This window comes from Rana temporaria, chromosome 1 (genome assembly GCF_905171775.1).
Source record: "Rana temporaria chromosome 1, aRanTem1.1, whole genome shotgun sequence".
NCBI classification, from domain to species: Eukaryota; Metazoa; Chordata; class Amphibia; order Anura; family Ranidae; genus Rana; species Rana temporaria.
In genome coordinates, this window is record NC_053489.1 from 80,634,084 (window position 1) to 80,660,454 (window position 26,371).

At 43.0% G+C, this 26,371-nt stretch overlaps 1 protein-coding gene across 1 annotated transcript in view; it reads right to left on the reverse strand.

Annotated features, from left to right (window-relative positions):
• Positions 1-26,371, reverse strand: part of LOC120928604 (adenine nucleotide translocase lysine N-methyltransferase-like) — a 51,603-nt gene that overhangs the window by 3,151 nt on the left and 22,081 nt on the right. Inside the window, exons 4-5 of the mRNA XM_040339649.1 lie at positions 23,999-24,139; positions 7,085-7,135 (exon numbers count right to left, since the gene is read on the reverse strand). Coding sequence (XP_040195583.1) covers positions 7,085-7,135; positions 23,999-24,139 — 192 coding nt within the window. The remainder of the gene's footprint in view (positions 1-7,084; positions 7,136-23,998; positions 24,140-26,371) is intronic.

A 26,371-nucleotide genomic window follows, 5' to 3' on the forward strand; every position in this document is an offset into this window, starting at 1 on the left:
TCCCCTATGCTTCCTCCTTTGAAGCGCTGGCTACCCGATGCCTGATCGATAACAACAACAGTGTCCTCCTCCTTACCATTTACCACCCTCCAGGTTTAGGAGATGCCACTTTTATTGCAGACTTCAACGCCTACATTCTACAGGCACTAACCCTGGCCGACAGGATTGTAGTCTAAGGCGATCTAAACTATTGGATGGAATGTCCCTCGGCCTCCAACGCCAACCTCCTTCTACAGGATATGACGGAACTTGGTTTTTCCCAACTTGTCAATTGACCCACACATAACAAAGGCCATCAGCTCGACGTCTTATTCACATTAAACTGCGCCTATGAGGATCTTACTATCACCGACATTCCCTGGAATTTGTCCCACGCTCCCCTATGTCAAAAAAAAACAATGACTTCAGGCCCCCCTAGTCGAAATCTGAAAAAGATTACCACAAATTTATTTTCCCGAACTTATCAAAAACAGCACGTTTTGTCAACCCGCCTGGACCGCAAAGAAGCCACGCTGGACGACTCAGAACGGGACACAAACTCGCTGGAAAAGGCTATTTCACTATTCGAACAAAAACTAACTACTACACTTAACATCCTAGCTCCTCTGACTATCCATAGAAACAGACCTAGACTTACAAAATCTAGACCCTGGTATAACGATTCTCTCCATCTCAATAAAACCATCTGCCGTCGTCAAGAAAGAAAATGGCTTAAAACCAGATCTACCAAAGATCTTGCGGCATATAAAATTGTTAGTAAAAGCTATGCTAAAAGTATTTGTTCAGCAAAACGAACGTTCCTCCAGACACAGATTAGGAAAGCAAACAACAAGCAATCTGAATTGTTCAAAGTTATGAAGGAACTTTGTGCCCCTAAAAGATTCCAGCCACACATTGTGCCATCCCAAGAGCTATGTAACAACATCTCGTTGGGATTCTCGAGCAAAGTATCAAGACTCCTCACGCAATGCGCCAACAACTCTTTAGGCCTCCCCAATCAAGCCCCTCTTAACACGAATCACTGCCCAAAAAAACTTTTTAGTTTCGAATTGGTAAAGACCCACGACCTGGAAGCCTTGATTTTGAAATTAAAAACTACTTACTACCCCGGAGAAGTCTGCCCTGCTTGGCTCATTCAGGAGAACTTACACACCATTATTGATGATTTACGCTACCTAGTCAACCACTCACTCCAACATGGGATTGTTCCAACAACTCTAAAACACGGCTTTCTGACTCCACTTCTAAAAAAAGCCGTCTTGGACTCGACCGACACTAACAACTTCCGACCCATTTCAGCTTCTCATTTTTTAGCTAGAGTTATCGAAAGATTGGCTCTTCTCCAGCTCCAAACTCATTGTGAGGATGGCCTGCTCTTCCACGATCTACAGTCGGGCTTCCGCCCTGGGAGGGGAACCGAGCTGGTAGCTTTGTCCACTCGAGAGAAGCTCCTTAACGGGGTGGATGCGGGCGGGTCGGCAGCCCTGGTGCTGCTCGACCTGTCTGCAGCCTTTGACACCGTGGATCACTCCATCCTGCTATCCAGACTCGAGTCCTCTTTCGGGCTGGGAGATACTGCCCTTGCTTGGTTCCGTGATTTTTTAACAGCTCGCACCCACCAAGTTAAGATGGGCTCTTTTCTATCCCCGATTACCACAGTGGAGAATGGGGTCCCTCAGGGATCAGCCCTGTCCCCCATTCTCTTCAACATTTATCTTAGGCCTTTACCTGACATTATTGCTAAACATGGTCTCTGGTTCCATTTGTACGCGGACGACGTCCAGGTGGTAGCCGATGATCTAACTTACCCTGACATGCCCTTAAGATTGGCCAATTGTCTGCGCGACATTTACCACTGGATGACCATCAACAAACTGTGCCTCAATGGTAACAAAACAGAGGTCATGATAGTTGGAAAAGGCAAGACCGACTTTCTTCAAATTGGCCCACTGAGTTGGGCTTGACACCAAATCCGAAAGATAAGGTGACGGTCCTGGGGGTTATCCTTGACGAAAAACTAAGTATGATTCCCCAGGTTAGACAATCGGTTTCGAGAACCTCCCATTTTCTACGACTTATCCGCAAGGCAAAACATCTCCTGACCCAAGACCAGAGGAAAGACTTAGTCCAGGCACTATGTATTGCTCGCCTTGACGTTTCAAATGGAGTCCTACTAGGCATTCCAATGAAATGGTCTAAGAAACTGCAGCTGGTGCAGAATCAAGCAGCCAGGCTTATCTACAATCTCCAAAAGCAAGACCATATCAGCCCTGTGCTCAAAGAACTTCACTGGCTCCCTGTTACAAAACGTGCCGATTTTAAAATACTCTGTCTGATCTACAGGGGCTACCACCAGCTGGGCCCACAGTTCCTATCAGATCTGACTCCACACTATATACCTAGACGCTGTCTTCGATCAGCCGACAAAGCTCTACTCATTGGCAATACTGACAGGCTAATTTCTATAATAGGAAAACGGATTGGCTCCGCGGGGGCGACTCTCTGGAACCAAATCCCGCTTAACATTCGCATCTCCCGAAGCCTATATACGTTCAGGAAGAAGCTGAAGACCTGGCTATTCTGCCAAGCATTTCAATCCTAGGCCAATTTTTCTTGGCTGATTTCTTGTCTTTTTCTCCCTTCTCTTTTATTTATGCTCCCCTCGCCAGAACATCCGGGCTATTTTGTCACAAAGCGCTGGTATTTTGTCACCGACCGGTGGTATATGCGCGCTTCCCAAACAAATAGTAATAAATAAAAATAAATAAAGAAGGGGGAGTGTGCTACTTTACTGATCGACGATATGCACATAAGGGGTGGGGGGGATCCGACGATGGGGGACTCTGGATCGCTCACCACTGACTGAAGGCATGGGGTGCTGGTGGCGGGAGAGCATCAGTTCAATCCAGCCACAGGAATGAGCGGGCGATGGGGGGGATCAATGACACCACAGGAGGGCGCGGAGAGTTAGTGCTGCTGTCAGCCGCAGCACTCTGAAACGTACGAGACCGCATCCAGCCCCGGGGGGGGGGGCGGGGGGGTGATGGAGAGCTGCAGTGTGCAGGTACTTCCCACACTGGCTGGAGCCCGGGCAGCTTGTACAGGTGGCAACCGCCACAACCCCATCTCTCACCCGCATTATCGGGGGGGAGACTCGGGAGGCAATTTGTCGGGCTCTGGGGCCCCAGGTGAATGTGGGGCCCCGGGCTGTGCCCAGTCGTGCCCACTCAGTAAGATGGCCCTGGTAACATGTAATTACAGGTTTGATGTGTAAATATAGATCCATCCTGGACCCCTGCACATTGACAATCGACAAGCCTCTTTTGATGTGTAAAATTCTGGACTGAAATCTGGCCTGGTCAATTTTGGACTTATAACACAGCTCTGTACCAGTAACCCGTGTATCCGTCTACTGATTACCTATGTCTGACTACCCGCTGTCTCCATTCCTGAACTTCAGCTTGCCTTTGACCCTGCTTAACCTCCTGTTGTTACCTGCTGCCAAACCTTGCCTGTTATCTGACCACGCTTCAGCCTGCTGTATTAATTACCTGATTACCTGCTCCGACCCGGCTTGTCTGACTCTGCTACTGCCTGCTGCTTTTGCTCTGTGTTGCTACTGAATCTGACCTAGCTTGTCTCACCATGCTCCAACTAGCTACTGATTCTGCCAGCTCATAAGATCACTGACCTGGAACCGCCCTGATGCCTGCAGTCCTAGCCATCCCTGAAGGGTCACCGTCCTGCTTCTGTGACAGCTGCTGCAACTGTTCCAGGCGCTCTCAAGCTCACTGTCCCCACTCCAGTGACTCCTGAGCCAGGGCTGTAAGAGAGGTCTCCTCCTACTAAAGTCAGGCTCAATTATTGGCCCTCACACAAGCTGTGAAAGGTCTACAAGAGGGCTATGTCAGGTTGGAAGGAAAAGTTCAGAGCCTCGCTGACCCTGGTAATGTGGCCTCTGCATCCTCTGCCAGGCCTTTACAGACTGCCACCTCTCCTTCAGTTGTGATGCTTCCACCTGAACCTAGAGTCCCTGTTCCTGAGAAGTTCGCATGGGGACCAAACGAAATTCCGGGCCTTCCGCAAAGCATGACATTTTGAGTTAGTGAAAAGGCATGTGGGAGACTCCCAAAATGTATGGAGGAAGGTGTCTGATGAGACTAAAATGTTACTTTGTCTGGCGCAAACCCAACACATCACATCACCCAATGATCACCATCCCCACAGTAAAACATGGTGGTGGCAGCATCATGCTGTGGGGATATACTTTTGCAAGGCACTGTAAATCAAAAAGTCCACAAAGTGAAAATGCTTTATAACAAGTCAAAGAGAAGTCCTCTAAAAATGTCACTTCCCAGTGCAGCAACACAAATGTATAAAGTGACTTCAGTGCTCATCCCTCACCAATACGTACTCACCAGAATGCCACTGATAAACAGCATTAGATATCAATCCAATATAGAGAAATTCCCAGCAGCCATTCGATTAGTCCTCCAGATAGACAGTGCTCAATCAAGGGGAATCAATGATGGCCGCTGAACTGAGCCTTGGATACGGTGGTGTGATGTCAATATGTATGGCCCCTGCCAGAGCGCTTCATGCGCATACGCGTCTTCAGTGGATACGCCTGAAGCCGTATCCACTGAAGGCGTAGGCATATCCCCTGAGGACGCGCATGCACATGAAAAGCATTGGGAGGGGCCTTTACGCGCTGACGTCACGCCGCCATATCCATGGCTCGATTCAGTGACTATCAAAGTTTCCCCTTGATTGAGCACTGTCTATCTAGAGGACTGATCGAATGGCTACTGGGAATTCCTCTATATTGGATTAATACCCAATGCTGTTTGGAATTCTGGTGAGTGCATATTAGTGAAGGGATGAGCACTGGAGTCACTTTAAATTCAAGAGCACTAGAGTCACTTTATAGATTTGTGTTGCTACACCTTTAGAGAACTTTTCTTTGATTTATTAGAACACATATTTAGCTAGATTTTTTTATATTTATGGGATTTTTTTATGAACACGTTAGGCCTCGTGTACACAGGGCAGTTGAAAACCTCTTCTAAACCCTGGAAACTGACAGCTGATAAACGACAGTGAAAAACCTCAGTTTAACAGCTTACACACTGAGTTTAGCAAAAGTTATCAGTAGTTGAGGTTAGAAGCTTTTTTTAAAGATAACCTCAGGAGACCCTCCCAAATGTCCACAATGCAGGGATTAAAGTATTAACTATTTCAGCCATTTTGTGAGAAGAGAGAGCAGTGTGATTTAACTATGGAGTCTCTCTCTCTCTCTCTGCCCGTCTCTCTCTCTCTCTCTGCTGTCTGTTTCTCTCTGCCTGTCTCTCTCTCTGCCTCTCTCTCTCTCTCTCTTTCTGCCTCTTTCTCTCTCTCTCTCTCTCTCTCTCTCTCTCTCTCTCTCTCTCTCTCTCTCTCTCTCTCTCTCTCTCTCTGCCTCTTTCACTCTCTCTTTCTGCCTCTCTCTCTCTTTCTGCCTCTCTCTCTTTCTGCCTCTTTCTGTGCCTGTCTCTCTCTCTGTGCCTGTCTCTCTCTCTGCTGGTCTCTTTCTCTGTCTGTCTCTCTCTCTGTCTGTCTCACCCACTTACCCCCTTGCAGACAACAGCATGTGGTGAAAATTGTGTTTCTCCCATATCTTATATGTTCCTCTTTAGGAACACTTATAAACTAAAATGTGGCTAATCTCAGGTTACAGCTTTTACACGAGTTTACAAGCAGTTACAAGCATTTGGCATTTCAAATGCCTCTAATGTACACGGGACACTGCTAAACGTACGTTCAGAGGCAGTTGGATGCTATTTTCAACTGCTTCTGAACTCATTCAATGTTCTCCTATGACCATGTACACAGTCTCGTTTATTGCCATTTTTAGGCAGTTGGGATTAACAGCGTTTCTTTGAAAGCAAAAAAATGGGTTCAGACGCAGAATATTTCCACGTTTCAGACACAAAGCGTGACTAAACGCGGTAACCCGCGTTTAGCAGTGTTTTTGTTTATAGGCGTTTTTCTTTTTGGCTATGCTAATGCATAGCCAAACGTGGCATGTAAACACGGCAAAACTGCCTTTTTAAACGTGGGTTACTATCTGTCAAGTTTAATCATTTAGGAGCAGTTGTAAAAACGTCCTGTGTACATGGAGCCTAAACACAGCTTCTGAACGCATTTTTTTGGGTTCCAGAAAAAAACTCTAAACTCAACTGCCTAGAAACGACTATAAACAACCCTGTGTACATATACTGATAAGATAACATAGAGGAGAGTTCAGGGGCAGTTAAAAAAGGCCTTACCCATGTGCATGATGTTTTGATAATACATTTTTTTTCCACGTCTATGTTTGGTATATGATTGTTAAATATTTTTAGAGCTGCACTTTTTACATTTTTTATTGTTTATTTGGTTGGCCATCTTTTGTGCTAGCAGCTCTGCCTTGCAAGCGTTCACTGATTTCTTAACACTGTAATTTCCATTCTTTAAACTGACAAATGGCAAGAAAAAACAAAAACATTATATATTGTGCCCTATACATAATTATGTAGTATGCTTCTGCTGAGTTTTCCTTAAAAAATGGTTTTGATTGTTTAAAAATTGTTTGGAAAACAAACAAGCATACAGTATTACCGCTACAAAATAAATGACTGCGAGTAGCTGTTCCAAGCATTTGTACTGCTTTGCAGGTACATTAATCTGTGCAGAGTAATATATTTTGAGAATGAACAACATGCAGCATATGACACAACAATGTAATTGCATTTCCAAAGTTAAGTTGAGGGTTCATTTTGTGCTTGTAAACGACCTGTTACGCACAATTAGAGTTTTCGGTGCAGGACATAAAGTGAACGAAGGACAGAAATGAACGTTTCATGCGCATACCGATGTGGATGGAAGAGATTGGAGGTAATAAAAAATAATGTCATTCTAGCCCAGACCACAGCTGACTCTAATCAGAACACGGGTTGTATCGGCCTTGCTTACACTCTCTATTATTGTAATTTTCCTCCAGGAGGGGTTAATCGAGGACACAAGTGTTATTTTTGTTTCTTTTCAAACAAAGAGTGGTACTCACCACACTTGGGGCCAGGAACACCAACACATTTTTGTATTTTGAAAGGTCCGCCTACAAAATAAATGTTTAGCATATATTAACTTGTGAAAAGGACCGGTAACCTTATTGTAGTCATAAATATTCATAAGAGAATCACGAAGGGTGGACTAGACAATGATATTTATTATGACGTTTTTAAGTTTGTAAACAGTGAAATTAGGACTGCCCAAACCTATGGACTCACTTCCTGTATGTAAATTATCTTGAGAGCATTAAAAAGTTGGGTTAAGAAAGTGGTAAGAATAACAAACTTGTGATCTGCTGAGAATGTAGGGTAAAAGTTGTAAAAAGAATTTGTGAAAAGTTAAAAAAACAAGTGAAGAAGAAAGATTGGCTAATGCTTGGGGGTGGCGGGGGCGGTAGGGATAGCCAATGAGTGTAACTGCTTCACACACATTAATCCCTTTGTTCTCCCTGGGGCAGAATGTGGCCCTTTGCTTGCCTGTATCTGACCCTTGAGGCCCCGTACACACGACCGAGTTTCTCGGCAGAAGTCAGCAATAAACTCGATCGGAGCCGTATTCTGCCGAGAAACCCGGTCGTGTGTACACTTTTGGCCGAGGAAACTGACGAGGATCTCGTCGGGCCAAATAGAGAACATGTTCTCTATTTCCTCGTTAGTCAGTGAGGAAACTTGGCTCGCCGAGATCCTCGGCGGCTTCACAAGGAACTCGACGAGCAAACCGATGTGTTTTGCCCGTCGAGTTTCTCGGACGTGTGTACGGGGCCTCAGGCTTTATTCCTTTCACTGACATAAACAATGGGCACTATTCCTCCCACTGGCACTGACACCAACTATTGCTCCCCTAATACCAAAGATTGGGCATTGTTTACCCCCACTGGACACGGTATGGCCCCCCTAAAGTCTTGAGTACAGTAAATCGGCCCTTTCTTTAAAAATATCCCTGCTCTAGCATATGAAGTATTCTACAGGTGTTTAGTTACTGCAGATTAGGAAGCGGCAAATGTGGGCAAACCGAAAGAGGTTTAGTATTAGACTGCCAAACCTATTAATCTGAAAAAGCAGCTATATAAAAAAGACACAAATTTGTAACTGTATTTATCAATATGACCCAAGTGTAAGAGATATCGGAGCTGCTCAGTATAGAGGTGCAGTCCAAAGCCAACCCATGGGAGTGCTGGTCAGGATGATACACACCCTAGTCAGCTGCTCTCCATCTACTCATTAGCACTTGTATGCCTCTACTGAGGAAACTAGAAAAATTTAGTTAGGACCACAGGAATGCAGAGAGCCTTGTAAGCGGCCTGTGGCTTATCCATATATTTGCAAATGTGTGCAACCAATCCTCTGCTTTTAACATACTAAGTTAGACAGCTGAATTCGGCTTGCAATTTGGTTGGTAAGTTTGAGCCTGGTTATTACGCTATACAACTTTATTTATTTACTTATACATACTGTTTGCATCAACACGCATCTCATTTAAAGTCCCAACCCTTTCTTTCTTTCAATTTTCAGGGACATCCACATGCCTCATTTAAAGTCCCAAATCCAGTTCCATGTTTATCAATAGGGATGGAGATGCGGTTTTGATGCTTATACATTTACCCTTATGCGTTTTTTCCAGTGCTCTTTATTGCTACACCAATTTTAGATGGAGGCTGGCTGGTGACACACACCCCTTGTCACCTGCTCTCCATCTACTCATTAGCACTTGTATGCCTCTACTGAGGAAACTAGAAAAGTTTAGTTAGGACCACAGGAATGCAGAGAGCCTTGTAAGCAGCCTGTGGCTTATCCATATATTTGCAAATGTGTGCAACCAATCCTCTGCTTTTAACATACTAAGTTAGATAGCTGAATTCGGCTTGCAATTTGGTTGGTAAGTTTGAGCCTGGTTATTACTAGTGTTGAGCAGAATACGCCATATTCGATTTCGCGATATATCTCGAATATATAGTCGAATATTCGAGATATATTCGCTAAATTCTAATATTCGTGATATTTTATCGAAATGAAATGATTGCGAATTTTCGCTATTGCGAATGCGAAAATAATTGCGAAATTTCGATAACTGCGGTAGGAGCACTCTGGCTCAGAATATTCGTGATATTTTATGGAAATTTCGCAAAATGCGAATGCGATATTGATGGCGAAATTTCGACAACAGCGCTAGGAGCACTCTGATTGGCTCAGAATATTCGTGATATTTTACAATACAAAATAATTGCGAATATTCGGCAAATGCGGAAGGAGCACTCTGATTGGCTCAGAATATTCTTGATATTTTACAATACAAAATAATTGCGAATATTTGGCAAATGCGGAAGGAGCACTCTGATTGGCTCAGAATATTCTTGATATTTTACAATACAAAATAATTGCGAATATTCGGCAAATGCGGAAGGAGCACTCTGATTGGCTCAGAATATCAAACACCTTGAAGATTGAACACGTTCATGCTGCATGCTTTGGACTTTTTTTCACTTCACATATCAAAGACATTTTTATGAAAGATTATTTTTCTATTATTGGGACTATATTTCTTTATATATTTGTTTCACTGTGTATTTCACAAGTTATTTGCGCTTGCTTATTTTATAATTTGCCCACATGTCTTGTCACTAGACATATTTTTTATTCTTGTAGAGCGACTCCATTTTCTGTCTTGTATTAATTTATGTTGTATAAAATTTTTGAGTTGCTGCTGTATTCTCCCCTTTTTTTAAGGTATGCGCAATTTTTTCCTTCTTACAAAAAAAAATAATATCAAACATACAAATATTCATAACAGAAACATACACAAAGCCCCCCCTTTTGCATCAGAGACAATCAGAGTTCTCCTACCACAGTTATTGAAAATTCGCAATCATTTTCTCATTCGCATTAGCGAAAATTCGCAATTTTTTTTTGTTATATTCGGCAACATAAAAGGATCGCCTCAGCTTAGCTACTCGGCCCAGGGTCTCTAATCATACCAGCAATGCTTTTAGACGTCGATAGGATGTGATCCGTTTAAAAAATAAAATTGAAAAAATGAGAATATTCGGAATAGCGAATATTCACCGCGAAATTCGAAATATATCGCGAATACTCGAATATGCCATATTCGAGCCGAATATTCGCAATACGAATATTCGTGAGCAACACTAGTTATTACGCTATACAACTTAATTTATTTACTTATACATACTGTTTGCATTAACAGTAGGAGGGGTGGGGCCCATTACAGATATGGGTGTACTTTAGTGGTGGCTGGTGATTGGCCGTGAGGAGGATCAGTGTTTTAATAGCGAATATTTATTCGCTATTGTAACACACCTGGGTGGACTTGGTTCGCATTTTCTGCGCCAAGCCCATCCTATTTTGAAGTCTATTAGAGCCTCTGGCTCTAATCAGGTGCTTCAAAAACACACCACCCCCATTGGAATGGGGGGCGGGGGGTGTGGAAGGCAATGGAATTCATGCATCCGGCGTCCTGCAAGGGGTCGGATGCACAGATGAAGGGGGCGGTGCCCGTGCATCCTTAATGGACAGGCTGCCCCTGGTGTACCTACCCTGCTAAATTTAAGGAATAGTTTAATGTGTCATTTGGCTGTATCGCTGGTATCTTAATAGTAATAGTCCTTGAGCCGGTGTAGTTGTGGCTGAGGTCCTTGAAGTCTAAATTGATGGTAGATACAGCCAGTCGGTTAAATAAAAGTTGCCTTCTACAGTAAGATCATAACCACTTATGGACCACCCGCAGCAGTTTTGCGTCAGCTGTTTGAAGTGGAATACCATTGTTATGGTAGCAGCTAGCTACCATAACCCCAGTATCCTCTTCTTCAGCGAGCGGTCCGCTACAAGGAAAAAGTGGTCTCTGCAGTGGATATGCCGCAAGATCACTTTTATCAGCGGCGGCAGAGGGCCCCCCCCTCTTGCCGCTCTTCGGTGCCATCTGCCGCTTACCGGAACCGACAGCAGAGCCGGAGGTGATCCAGTCCTTTCTGTTGCTGTGTATGGAGACGAGTGAAGACCTGTCTCCATATCACTGCATGGCCGAAGCGACGTCAAAACGTCACTTCCGCCCATAGGTCTTAAAGGGACATTTTTCTTTTTATTTAGTTTTTTTTAGAATGACAATTTTTTTTTTATTATTGCATTTTAGTCCAAATATGAGACCCGAGGTCTTTTTGACCCCAGATCTCATATTTAAGAGGACCGGTCATGCTTTTTTCTATTACAAGAGATGTTTACATCCCTTTAACTATTTGCCGACCAGTCGCCGTCATTCTACGGCGGCAGGTCGGCTCTCCTGGGCGAGAGCCCGTAGCTCTACGTCGGCTCTTTTAGTGGCCACTAGGGGCCCGTGACTCCCGTGCGGGTGCCCGGCGGGCGCCATTCAAACCTTTTTAACAAGCTGGTTACTTTGGCATGTGCCTTGGCTAGATTGCTAAGCACTTTCTTCCTCTCTTTTCTTTGGCCATTATGTAGATTTTTTTGAAACAGCAATGCTGCAGCACAAATGTCTCTTCTGTTTAAAGCTTTCGCAGCAAGATTGACTGTATAACTAACAAAACCAGGTAACACTTGCTTTTCTCATATAAACTTTAAAATTGACAATTTAAAGCTGTAAGCACCTGTTTTTGAATTCTTGATCTAGTAAGTCTACCTGACTTATTCATACTTCCTAATCTTTTCTTGTTATGTGGCCAATTCTATTTGATATTACATACTATATACTTTCCAGCTTTTCAAGTATTTCCTCTGTCTAATATTAAATGAGTGTTTCTATTCAGCCATAGACTGTTCAGGCACTTCAGCATTCAGTTTCACTATGGTGTGTCATATATAATTACCCTATATACCAAAATGCTGTTTAATTAACAGTGTCTTATGCTTTAACTTTACAACAATACCCTTTCATTACATATTATGCATATCGTTTTCCTTCTTTTTATTTATTTTCTATTCGCTTGCCCATGTATGGATATGCAAACTATAGGCTTTTTTCTAAAATCTGATCAGGTTAGTATGCCCATACCCATTCTATTATTATTACTTTTTCAGTTACCAGTGGTACCCCCTAGCTTGCGGAACGGCCCAATACGGCCCCCCTGGTTTCTGCTGGTGAGTGGTGTGTATTCCTGTCTGACCCAGCCGGGTCTGGTCAGGAGAAGGCTCTCTCTCTGGATAGCGTTGTTTTGAGCTGCAGCATTCCATTTAATAAATACCATCCAAGTGGTGAGTATATTCTACATGAATCCTTATACCAGACTGACCCAAAGTCTGGCTTCGGTTTCTTATATTACCTTATGTCATTTGTTTTGATACATATACTCTTTATACTTTAGTTCCAAAGCTCCCGATGAAGCGGATAAGTCCCGCGAAACTAGTCGAGCTAATCGTGGAACTCCCTACATGTCAAGGATTGAACAGTGTGGACCAAGTGTGAACTGAAGTTCCCCATTGATCAACAATAACACAAATCACTCCATATGGTCCATTTATCTGGTTCTATATATCCCATAACATGTTTTAATATTTTGTATTCATTGATATGTTAACATTTTGTCTTGTGATTTTCTATTATTAAATTTTGTATTTTTATATAAAAAAGTGCCTACAAAGTCAATTTTCTCCTTTTCTACAAATTCCAATTAATCCAGGATGTGGCACTATTGTATTCAAGGATGTTGATTGCCATCCAAGGGCAAAGCAATCAATCTTTAACATTTCAAAGGGCAATGACATCTTACCATTAACCTTGACCATTGCCGTTGGTCTACTGTACAAATTTTGTATCCAATGTCTGATTTTAGGTCCCATTCCCAAATGTTGAAGTGTGTCCATCATAAATCCCCAGTCTACCCTGTCAAATGCTTTCTCGGCATCTATTGACAGGAGTAGGACTGGGGATTTTCCACTCTTATTTTTCTGCAGTAATAATATCATTTTTAAACTATTGTCTCTACCTTCTCTTCTGGGTATAAACCCGGTCTGATCTGGGTCTACTCAATCTGGCATTAGGTTCTTTAATCGGGTGGCAAGGATTTTTGCATATAGCTTTGTGTCAGAGTTTAGTAGTGTTATAGGCCTATAACTAGAGCATAATGTCTTGTCTTTTCCTGGTTTTGGTATTATAGTAATATGGGCCATTAAAGATTCACATCTTATTTCCTCTTCTTCCCCTATTTTGTTAAAGTAGTCGCATTGTCTCGGGATCAGTTGGCTCTGAAATTTTTTGTAGTATTTAATGGTGAACCCATCCGGTCCAGGACTTTTCCCAGTGGGTGTCTCTTTCAATGCTTTTATAATTTCTTCCTGTGTAATTACTGCTTCCAAAGCTGTCAGGCGTTCATGTATTTTTGGCAGTTTTGCGTCTTTAAAATCTTCTTGTATTTTTTCTTTCCTCTTCTCCTTATATGTGTCTTCCTTTCTAATTGTATATAATGCACTATAGTATGTTTGAAATTCTGTTGCGATATCGGCTGTTTTATTCACCATTTCTCCTCTTCCATTCTTTATCTTCTCTATATAATTTGATGACTTATTACACCTTAACATTTTTGCAAGGTATTTTCCAGGCTTGTTTCCTCCTTTATATCTGTCCTTTCTAAGTCTGTTAAACTCCTTTCTTGTTTCCTGCTCCATAAGATCTTTCAATAGTTCCCTTTTTAATATTAAGGCATGTTGAATTTCCTTTTCCGCATATCTTTTATGTCTTTGTTCCAGACCATGTATTTCTTTTAAGATTTTTTGCATGTTGATTTCTCTTTCTTTCTTTTTTCTAGTCCCAATAGCTATCAGTTGGCCCCTTATAATGGCCTTATGTACTTTGCCACCCCTTAGTATTCTGTTTTTCTATAGCCTGGTTATTTCCGCTTGCTCCTAGTGTCACATATTTGGTCATGGGACCAGGACTTAAGCTTGAACGGGGTGACTTTGCCACTGCTCCCCCTCTTCCTGATCTTCCCCTCATACTGCCTATCATCTCGGACAGCAAGAGAGAAAAAAAAGTGTGACATGTTGAGTATAAATTTAATCGGCATAACATTATCTTTCACAGTATACAAATAATTGGGATAACTTTACTGTTGTCTTATTTTTTTATTAAAAAAAATGTTTTTTTTCCCCCAAAAAAAGTGTGCTTTTAAGACCGCTGTGCAAATAAGGTGTGACAAAAAGTATTGCAAAGACTGCCATTTTATTTTCTAGGTGTTAGAAAAAAATATATATAATGTTTGGGGGTTCTAAGTAATTTTCTAGCAAACAAAATGTTTTTAACTTGTAAACACCAAATCTCAGAAAGAGGCTCAGGGCTTAAGTGGTTAATGAGGTTAGTTAATGTACTGAGAGTGGGTTAGTAATGTTCAGGTATTTAAATTAAAGAAAATATGTATTTTGATAATAAAGTTGTATTTTATTTGTTCAACCACTTCCCGCCCAGCCTATAGCAAAATGACAGCCGGGTGGGGGTTCAGTTATCCTGACTGGGCGTCATATGATGTCCAGCAGGATAAGCCGCGATCGCTCGCCCGTGAAGGCGCACTGAGACAGAGGAACACTGCGTGGCACGTACACCATGGCCAGGTAGGCCATAACACCGGGGGCGCCGTTATGAGGCCACCCTAAAGGTGAGAGCCACACTGGACAAATAAGACCCAGAACCAATGGTGTCTGCCTCATAAATACCCCTCCCAGCATGCACAGCAAGGTCAAACTCTCCTGATTGGCTGCTGGGAAAGAGCACCCAAATCTCGACTGCCACCTGCAGCACCCGGGGCTGGAAGAACACCCCAGTGCAGCAGAATAAGCCCACAGCACAGCCAAGCTGAGACAGAGACCCTGTTTTGCACTTAACAATCTGGATCAGAGTCCAACTACACTCTGATCTACCCTTAAATTTAAACTAGCACCGGTACCATAAAGTACACAGGTGCTACATGTGCAAGAGCGCTAATGTAATAATTGTATATGGGGCATTCCTTGGTCTGGGCTCCTGAGGTGCTTAGAACATTTCTCAGGAAAAAAAGCTGTGATGTCAACTAGATGTATAGGCAATGATGTCAGGGTAATAGGTATGGCAAAGTGACAGGTTTAATAGCAGAGGAATGAGGATTGACTTCAGACTTCCATGAGTTAAATAGTATACATTAACCTTCACCTGTGCAGCATTACATTTTCTACAAAAGGGACAGGTCCATTTTAGACCTGTATGCCTAAAGTGGACCTGTTCCTATACTCTGTAAGTGTGCCTTCATTTACCGGCTTCCTTGATAGTGTGCACCTTTTATTACATCAGACATGCTTTGAGATATTTAATTTACAGCTTCTAGTCTCTTGAGTTCCTTTATTCATGATAAAATTGATTCTCAAAGTACTTGCCTGCTAAGTTACGGCGGCGTGGCCTAAAGCGGGCGGGCGTAAGGGCGCCTAATTTAAATGTCTGAGGGGGCGTGTTCTATGATAATGAGGCTTGACCCGATGTGATTGACGATGTGATTTTTTTTTAACTGCGCATGACAATTCCCAGTGTGCATTGCGGCTAAGTCCGCCGCACAGGCCTATTGATTTCGACGTGGACGTAAACGACGTAAATCCCTATTCACGGACGACTTGCGCAAACCACGTAAAATTTTAGACTTTCGACGCGGGAACAGCGGCCATACTTAACATTACTATTCCATCTATTTGATGGAATAACTTTAGGCGGCCTATCTCTTACGTAAACGGCGTATCTGTACTGCGTCGGCCGGGCGTACGTTCGTAAATAGGCGTATCTAGTGATTTACATATTCTACGCCGACCGCAATGGAAGCGCCACCTAGCGGCCAGCCTAAATATTGCAACCTAAGATAGGACGGTGCAAGCCGTCGTATCTTAGATAGGTTTAAGTGTATCTCTGTTTGAGAATACACTTAAACCTAGGTCGGCGCAGATTCTGAGTTAGGTCGGCGTATCTACTGATACGCCGACCTAACTCTTACTGAATCTGGCTAAAAGTCATCAGTACAAAAGAGAACTGCAGGCAATGCACACAATAAGGCAGAAAAATGAGTAGCTAATTACCTTTGACTGGGTTTCACTTTTGAAATATACTGGTTGGGAAAAAGTAATCAGTACCACTCTGGTATCCTCCTCATTAAGAGGGCTGGGAATCTGCAGATTCCCTATGTCATTTCAAGCCCCATTGCCCTTCTCCATCAGGCAGTTGCATTATTTTTAGCATATTTACTCACTTGGTAAATAGGGTGTAATACCATTTAAAATAAAGCTTTTTTGGTATTTTTTTTTAACTTCATGACAGTCCAATAGGTAAACCTTTGCAAGTTCACTTAGCCAGGAGTCTTAACCTTGTTCCCCTCACCTGCATGGAGGTGCACATAAATCCCCCATCTGCATTCCCACACCGGTGGTTCTCTTGGGTACCAGCATTGTAAAGCACCAGTGTAATACTGAAGGGCACATTGGGCTAGTATGGCATAGCTGAGGGCCCACATGTTTGTACATCTTAGTACTTGGCAGTTTTTATTCATTGCAGGTAATGCTGCAGTTCATCGCCAGATAAACGAAGCACAAAATGCACACGACTTTAGGGAGAGGCAAGAGGGGATTCAGAGGACACAGGGGGAATCGCCCTTACAGAGGGGGACCCTCTACAGATAAGCCAACCTAACTCTGAATCTGCACCGACCTATGTTTAAGTGTATTCTCTAACAGAGATACACTTAAACATATCTAAGATAGGACGGCTTGCGCCGTCCTATCTTAGATTGCAATGTTTTGGCTGACCGCTAGGTGGCGCTTCCATTGCGGCCGGCGTAGATTATGTAAATTAGCTTTTACGCCGATTCCCGAACGAACGCGAGCCCGCCGCAGTCGATTAACGTCATTTCCATACAACACGCCCCCCTCCAACCAATTTGAATTAGGCACCCTTACGCCCGCTCGTTTGAGGCTACGCCGCCGTAGATTAGCAGGTAAGTAGATTGAAAATCACTACTAGCCTAGTTAATTTACGGCGGTGTAGCCTAAACAGGCTAGGCTAGGCCGCCCTAAAGTTAGTCCAATCTCTTTGAATCCACCTATAAATATTCTGAATTTGGGCCTTAAGTGTGCCCCTAAGAAATCTGTCAATAAATTTGATGTATATATAGATATCCACAAATATGTTCAGAAATTGAATATTAAGAAATATTTTCTGAATAATGGACCTAGTAGTAGTAATACAGCCAAGACCAATATTGTAGGGGTGGATAGCTCGCTCAAAAATAGATCGCTGTTCAATCCCCTAATTTCTGCTAATCATCATGTGGAAGTATTTAAAAACCTAGGCCCGGATTCACGTAGCACTTATGCCGACGTATCTCGAGATACGCCGCGTAAGTGTCAATGTGCGCCGTCGTATCTATGCACCGTGCCCATAGAACTAGATACGCCTGAAAATAGGCTTCCTCCGACCGACGTAACTTTCCTACGCCGGCGTATCTTGGGCGCATATTTACGATGGCCGCCTCATTGCAAATATGCAAATGAGGGAGATACGGCGATTCATGAACGTAGTTGCACCCGGCACATAATATACGCGGTTTGCGTAAGGCTTACGTCCGGCGTATAGTTATTCCCCATCTATGAGGCGCAACTCATGCAAAGGTATGGACCAGGGAACAGTCGTCGTATTTTACGTCGTTTACTTAGTAGTACGTGAATAGGGCTGGGCGTAGGTTACGTTCACGTCGTAGGCATTGAGCCATCGTATCTTAGGGAGTATATTTGACGTGATTCTGAGCATGCGCACTGGGATACGTCCGCGGGACGGCGCATGCGCCGTTCGTTCGGCCCATCATTTGCATGAGGTCACGCTTCATTTAAATGGATCACGCCCACTTCCACCTACTTTGAATTAGGCCGGCTTACGCCTATGATTTTACGTTATGCCAGCTCAACGTTGGGAGCAAGTGCTTTGTGAATACTGTGCTTGCCTCTCTGTGTTACGTCGGCGTAGCGCATATGAGATGCGCTACGCCGGCAGAAATATGCGCCGCTGTCTGTGAATCTGGCCCCTACTCTTAAAAGATTTGAATAAAGTGGTTGTGAAAAAGAACATTAATTCTTCACATATCCAGGATGGCATTGAATTATTACAGGACAGGAAAAATATAGTTATACGGCCAGCCGATAAGGGTGGAGGGGTGGTCATAATTGACAAGCTGTATTATGACTAGGGATGAGCCGAACAGCCCCGTGTTCGGTTCGCACCAGAACCTTCGAACTGACCTAACGTTTGCGCGATCGTATAGAACCCCATTGATGTCTATGGGACGCGAACGTTCGAATTTAAAAGTGTTAATTTTAAAGCCCAATATACAAGTTATTGTCGGAAAACTGGTTTGGGGACCCGGGTCTTGCCCCAGGGAACATGTATCAATGGAAAAAAAACTTTTAAAAACTGTTGTTTTTTATGGAGCAGCGATTTTAATGATGCTTAAAATGAAAAAAAACAAAATGAAAAATTCCTTTAACTATCGTACCTGCTGGGTGTCTATAGTAGTGGTACGTTTTTAGAACTGTCCCTGCACAAAATAAGATTACTATAAGAAAAAAGTAATTTAAGACTGCTTGCGGCTTTAATGTAATGTTTGGTCCCTGCAATATGGATGAAAATCACTGAGAAAACTAGCATGGCTTTCCCCGCCCCCCTCCCCCCAGGTCATTACAAGCCCCTTTGGCCCTATATACTTTGAACAGCAGTATACAGGCGGTGCAAACAAGACAGGGACTGTAGGTTTGTTGTTTAGTAGAATCTGTTTGTAATTTTCAACTGGTACTTCTTTAAAGTGTAGCTTCAGACATAAAGGCCTAGATTCACGTAGGGTGGCGCAAGTGTGGGCGGGCGTAGCGTATCGTATTTACACTACGCCACCGCAACTTAGAGAGGCAAGTGCTGTATTCACAAAGCACTTGCGTCCCAAGTTACGGCGGCGTATCGTAAATGTGCCGGCGTAAGCGCACCTAATTCAAATTGTGAAGAGGTGGGCGTGTTTTATGCTAATGAATCGTGACCCGACGCGATTGACGTTTTGAACGAACGGTGCATGCGCCATCTGTGGACGTATCCCAGTGCGCATGCGTCGGATAGAATGCCTAAGATACGTCGAACACTGCCTACGACGTGAACATAACTTACACACAGCCCTATTCGCGTACGACTTAAGCAAACAACGTAAAAAGATACGCTTGTTCCGACGTCCATACTTTGCATGGGCTGCGCCACCTAGAGACATGCTTTATCTTTTCCCCTGGCGTATGTCTTGCGTACACGGCGTAACTAAATGCGACGGGCGCACGTACGTTCGTGAATCGGCGTATCTAGCTCATTTGCATATTCGATGCGGAAATCAACGGAAGCGGCACCTAGCGGCCAGCGTAAATATGCACCCAAGATACGACGGCGTAGGAGACTTACGCCGCTTGTATCTTGGCAGAATGTATTCTATGAATCAGGCGCATACATACAACGGCGCTCATTCGGACTTAAGACGGCGTATCTGGAGATAAGCCATCGTAAGTCTTTGTGAATCTGGGCCAAAATCTTTTTTTAAGCTTTTCTGAAAATATAGAGAAGGGTTATCACCCATGTAACATTTGTTTTGCTGTCTGTGTGCATCTGTTCAGAAGATTGCACCTCACTTTCTGTCCCAAAGACAAATGATTTAAAAAAAAAAAAAAAAACTGCTCCCAATTTGTCTCCATAGAGATCAATTCTGCAGTCTTTGTGTAGGTATTCCATTGTTCTATTCTTATTCATTACTGGGGTGCTAGAGTGGAGAAATGCTGAGATGGTGTAGACCAGCCTTTTCTCAACCTTTTTAACATGGAGGAACCCTTGAAATAACTTTCAGATCTCATGGAACTTACTATTTCTACAGGTCATGGTTACAGATAGCTAAAAAGCTCATTGCTGTCAGCAGTTACATATCAGAGAGGCGCTGATTGCTCAAGGAACCCCTAGCAACCTCTAGAGCAGTGGTTCTCAACCTGGGGGTCGGGACCCCCTTGGGGGTAGAATGTCAATTTGCCAGGGGTCACCGAATCCTGAGCTGTTCCTGAAGCCTGCACCACTCTCCCAGCCTTTTCACGGCCACCCAGCAGGGCTGTCCCTGGAGCCTGTGGCTACCCAGCTGGGCTGTTCCTGGATCCCGCGGCCACCCACTTAGCCATTCTGCAGCCGCCCATTCAGTTCACGCCATGAATGGGGGGCAGAGACTAGAGGTCAGCTAACTAGTGAGGAATGTGAAGTCGGATGGAGGAGACCCCATGTCCTGATTCCAGCATAGGTGTCACTGCTGCGGGACACCACAGAGCTGGGGACACAACAAAGCCAGAGACACAGTGAGTAATGCTACCTGTGATTAGAGTTGCCATTAAAAGTCCCTACTGCAGTTCTCAGATCAGCAGATGACCTGGATCAAGAGCACCTAAGCTGGCTGATCAGAACTCCCCGCAGGTACTGCCATTGATGCCACCAGCACTGCCACTCATCCCAACTCCTCGCCAGCACTGCCACTCATCCCACCCCCCTACAAAGGAGTAAGAGAAGGAATAAAAATAGAGAATACATGGAAGGGAGAGTAAAAGAGGGGGAGGCACAAAGAAAAGGGGAGAGAAAGAATAAGGGAAAGAACAAGAAAGACTGCTAGAGGGAGGGATGGGGGGACAAGAAATTAGGATAAAGAGAGATAAAAGGGAAAGAAAGGAGAACAAAGAGAAAGAGTGGTACATCCTAAAATGTACCATAAGGGGTTTTAATACTGTACGAGTTGAAGGAACTCAGGGAGCGCTAATAACTTGTACAACCTACACTACGCAAATAATTTTTACTGTTGGGGCTCCCCACAACTTGGGAAATTTTATCAACAGGTCACGACACTAGGAAGGTACAGAACCCCTGCTCTAGAGGAAACCCAGGGTTTCATGGGTTAAACCCTTATTAAGAGATACTGGTGTAGACAATCTCTTCAACAGCACATGATGTCACAGTATATTCTTGGTGAACGGATACACAAATATGCAAATTCCATGTTGTCATCATTAGATGGTATTGCTATTGATGAAACTTTATCATGGTGAAGGTTCAGAAAAGAGGGGGACAATAAGGAACAGTGGTAACTGTGTTAGGCAGTGTGAACAGTATAGCCATTTTTTCCTGGTTTGTGCATTTATTCACAGTTTATAATATTAAACTATACAGGTGATACTCGAAAAATGTGAATATCGTTCAAAAGTTCATTTATTTCACTAATGCAACTTAAAAGGTGAAACTAAAGCCCCATACACACTTTCAGTTTCCCTGCAGTTTTTTCTCTTCAGGTTTACCAAAACCATGTAGTGCAAGGGCCTGCCTGATTGAATACAAATTGAAACTCTTGAGGTTTGACCTCATATTAGATGGTTTTGGTAAACCCGAAGAGAAAACCTGCAGGAAAACTGATAGTGTGTATGGGGCTTAATATATGAGATAGACTCATTACATGCAAAGCAAAATAGTTCAAGCCGTGATTTGTCATAATTGTGATGATTATGGCTTACAGCTCATGAAACCCCCAAATCCACAATCTCAGAAAATTTTAATATTACATGCAATCAATAAAACAAGGATTGTACATAGAACAACATTGGACCTCTGAAAAGTATAAGCATGCAGATGTACTCAGTACTTGGTTTGGGCCTCTTTTGCAGCAATTACTGCCTCAATGCGGTGTGGCATGGAAGCTATCAGCCTGTGGCACTGCTGAGGTGTTATGGAAGACCAGGATGCTTCAATAGAGGCTTTCAGCCCTTTCCTTTATTCTTCCGTCTCATGTCTCTCATCTTTCTCTTGGCAATGCCCCATAGATTCTCTATGGGGTTCAGGTCAAGTGAGTTTGATGGCCAATCAAGCACAGTAATCCCACGGTCATTGAATCAGGTTTTGGTGCTTTTGGCAGTGTGGGCAGGTGCCAAGTCCTGCTGGAAAATTAAGTCAGCATCCCCATAGAGCTCACCTGCGGAAGGAAGCATGAAGTGCTCCAAAATCTCCTGGTAGATTGCTGACCACGGACTTAATGAAGCACAGTGGACCAACACCAACAGATGACATGACAGATGACATGACTCCCAAATCAACACAGACTGTGGAAACTTCACACTGGACTTCAAGCATCTTGCAGTGTGTGCCTCTCCATTCTTCCTCCATACTCTGGGTCCTTGGTTTCCAAATGAGATGTAAAATTTGCTCTCATCAGAAAAGAGGACTTTGGGCCACTTAGCCCAGGTAAGATGCTTCTGACGTTGTTTGTTGTTCAGGGGTGGCTTGACAAGAGAAATACGACGTTTGAAGCCCATGTCCAGGATCCGTCTGTGTGTGGTGGCTCTTGATGCACTGACTCCAGCCTCAGTCCACTCCTTGTGAAAGTCCCCAACACTTTTGAATGGCCTTTTCCTGACAATCCTCTCCAGGCTGCGGTCATGCTGCTTGTACACCTTTTTCTTCCACGCTTTTCCCTTCCACATAACTTTCTATTAATGTGCTTTGATACAGCACTTTGGGAACATCCAACTTCTTTTGCAATTACCTTTTGAGGCTTTCCCTCCTTATGGAGGGTGTCAATGATGGTTTTCTGCACAACTGTCTGGTCAGCAGTCTTTCCCATGATTGTGATTCCTACTGAACCAGACTAAGAGACCATTTAAAGGCTCAGAAACTCTTTGCAGGTGTTATGGCTTAATTAGCTGATTAGAGTGGGACACTTTGAGCCTAGAATATTGCACTTTTTCACAATGTTCACATTTTCTGAGATTGTAAATTTGGGGTTTTCATGAGCTGTAAGCCATAATCATCACAAAAATGACAAATCACAGCTTGAACTATCTTGCTTTGCATGTAATGAGTCTATCTCATGTATTAGTTTCACCTTTTAAGTTGCACTAGTGAAATAAATGATTTTTTGCACGATATTCAAATATTTCAAGTTTCACCTGTACAGTAAAACCTTGGTTTGCAAGCATAATTTGTTCCAGAAACATGCTTGTAATCCAAAGCACGTATATCAAAGCATTTTTTTTTACAGTGTATAAAAGAGAAGAGAGGCACCTCTAAGGCCCCATACACACGATAGAATCTATCCGCAGATAAATCCCATCGAATGGGTTTCAGCGGATAGATTCTATGGTGTGTACACTCCGGCGGATATTTATCCGCGGATATTTATCCGCGGATATTTCCGAATTCCAGCAGATAAATATTTGTCGACATGCACAGAATATCTATCTGCTGGAATCGGATCCCACGGATGGATCCGCTCGTCTGTACAGACTCACCGGATCCATCCGTCCAAAGGGATTCCCCGCACGCGTCGTAATGATTTGACGCATGCATGGAATTCCTTATATGACAGCGTCGCGCCCGTCGCCGCGTCATAATCGCGGCGACGGCGCGACACGTCATCGCCAGAGGATTTCGGCGCGGATTTCAATGCGATGGTGTGTACACGCCATCGCATAGAAATCTGCTGAAATCCTCGAGAGGATTTATCCGCGGATACGGTCCGCTGGACCGTATCCGCGGATAAATCCTCTCGTGTGTATGGGGCCTAAGTGTAGCAATAAGTTGCTAAATGTTGTACCTTCATTAAATGTAACCATATTGCTACACTTAGAGGCTCCTCTCTTCTTTTTTTATACTCAGTTGTGACATGATGCTACTCTTATATCAAGGCAACATTTATTAAAACATTTTGATTGTCTTGCAAAACACTCTCAAACCAAGTTACTCTCAAACCAATGTTTTACTGTAATTGGTGTAACCCAGTTCTGCTTTGACAAGTATGAATTTACTCCTCTGTATGTAGTTCCCCAAAAACACTGCATACTGGACAAAGAGCTTTTCTTACCGACCAAAAATCCTCCCTGAGGAAAGTGGCCTGGTCTTTAGAGAAGCCTTTCCACCAAGCCTTAGCGTTTGCCCAATTTGTCAAGATGGGATTTAACTCATAGCCTGTACCTTGAAATCCCAGAGGCGCAGCTGCAAGAACCTGTAATAATAAACACTACTTAAGAATTGACCCCCTGCATTGGACTAATTAGTAGTATAACGTTACTGTAAATCAACAAATTATGCTAATCTTGTCTAATATGCTTTCTACATTGATTATACCATTCTTATATGAAACATCCTGATGGAGAAACAAATTTTCTCCTTTAATTGTGGACATACATATGGCTTTATTTTAACTGACCTTATGCAATAGGAATGTCATTGCAAACTGACTATATGGCCGAGCCTGCTATCTTCCCTAGAGAGAGTGATATCACTCTCCAAACAATTATGATTGGTCATTTACTCACACCACTAATCCTGTATATACAGTATCTCACAAAAGTGAGTACATCCCTCAAAATTTTTGTTTATAATCTTAATACATTTTTCATTTTACACAAGACAATACAGACATCACAATATCTGACATATACCATTACTCATCCATTCCATATATATATATATATATAAATATCTATTCACATCTGGTTACATAAGCATTAATTGGGAGAATCCTTTTATAGTTTATCACACCCATTCAAATACGTTATACACAACAACATTACCCATGAAAAAGAGAGAAAAAAGGGGGGGGGGGGGGGAAGGGAACTTCCCTGACATGGAACTCTATATGTATGTTGATATAGTGTGGAGGCTCTAAATTCTACCCATTGCTGTCATGTCCTTAAAGTGGATGTAAACCCCATTTTTTTTTTTTTTTATGTCACAATGTAGAGTATAAGATTTCCTATCATCTGTGCCCAGTCTTGCCACACAGAGTTAATCCAGCTCTGAGCAATCCTCTCTTATTGTTCAGTGAAAATTAACAGACTTCCAGATAAAAAAACTGTCTAAATAAAAAGTCCTTTCCTCTCTCCTTGCTTTGAGTGACAGGTTATTTACATATCTAACTTGGACATGTTTATCACATGTTATGTTATGTTTATCATAACATAACATAACATAACTCTGTGTGGCAAGACTGGGCACAGATGATAGGAAATCTTATACTCTACATTGTGACATCAACATTTTTTGGGGGGGTTTACATCCACTTTAAAGTTATTTCTTTAAGACCTGCTTCTGAATCTATTGTCATCTCCAGAGTATGCATCTCACTCCTTTCTCATATCCATTCTCCGATTGAGTGTCCCAGTTTTCTTCCAATTTTGGGCTATAATTGTGCATTGTGCTATCAACATATGTCTAAGGCTGGATTCACACCTTGCAGTTTTAGTGCTTTTTGCATTTTGCAGATTTGCACTACAGTCCATTTAACATTGTTTCCTATGGAACACGTTCTGTAGTGCAAATCTGCAAAATGCAAAATGTACTAAAAATGCATAGGTGTGAATACAGCCTTAAAATACCCTTCTTTATAGCTTTTATAGATCCAGGAATCAGATAAAAGAGCAACTAATATGTTTGGTTGCATATTCATCCCTGTGTTTTTGTGATGTATATTGTAGATCTTAGTCCAGAATCTAACCCCCTCACATTTTTGTAAATATTTTATTATATCTTTTCTTGTGACAACACTGAAGAAATGACACTTTTCTACAAAGTAAAGTAGTTAGTGTACAGCTTGTATAACAGTGTACATTTTGTTGTCCCCTGAAAATAACTCAACACACAGCCATTAAAGCGGAGGTTCCGCCAATTTTTTTTTTTAAAAGCCAGCAGCTACAAATACTGCAGCTGCTGACTCTTAAAAAATGGACACTTACCTGTCCAGCGCGCCTGCGATGACTTCAGCCGAGGACAGAGCCGCGGCACTGGTGCCATCTTGTCCCCACCAGTCCATGGGCTGGTAGTGAATTCTGTGAGTTTTTGTGGCAGTCTTTCTTCCTTTTGTTTGGCTGCCATGACTCAGCTGAGTAGGGGGATCGTTCAGGGCTCTTTCCCAGTGTTGGGTTTTGGGATCAAAAGTAAAATTTCTGTCTTTGCAGATGACACTAAGCTATGCAGTGGAATAACGTCCTTACACCTCAATGCTCTGTCTAATTGGGCGACTAAGTGGCAAATGAGGTTTAATGTAAAGTTATGCACTTGGGGGCTAAGAATATGCATGCATCATACATACTAGGAGGAGTACAACTGGGGGGATCTGTAGTGGAGAAGGATCTGGGGGTTTTGGTAGATCATAAGCTCAATAAAAACATGCAATGTCAAGCTGCGGTGAGAGAGAGAGAGAGAGAGAGAGAGAATATTTTGCCCCTGTTCAAAT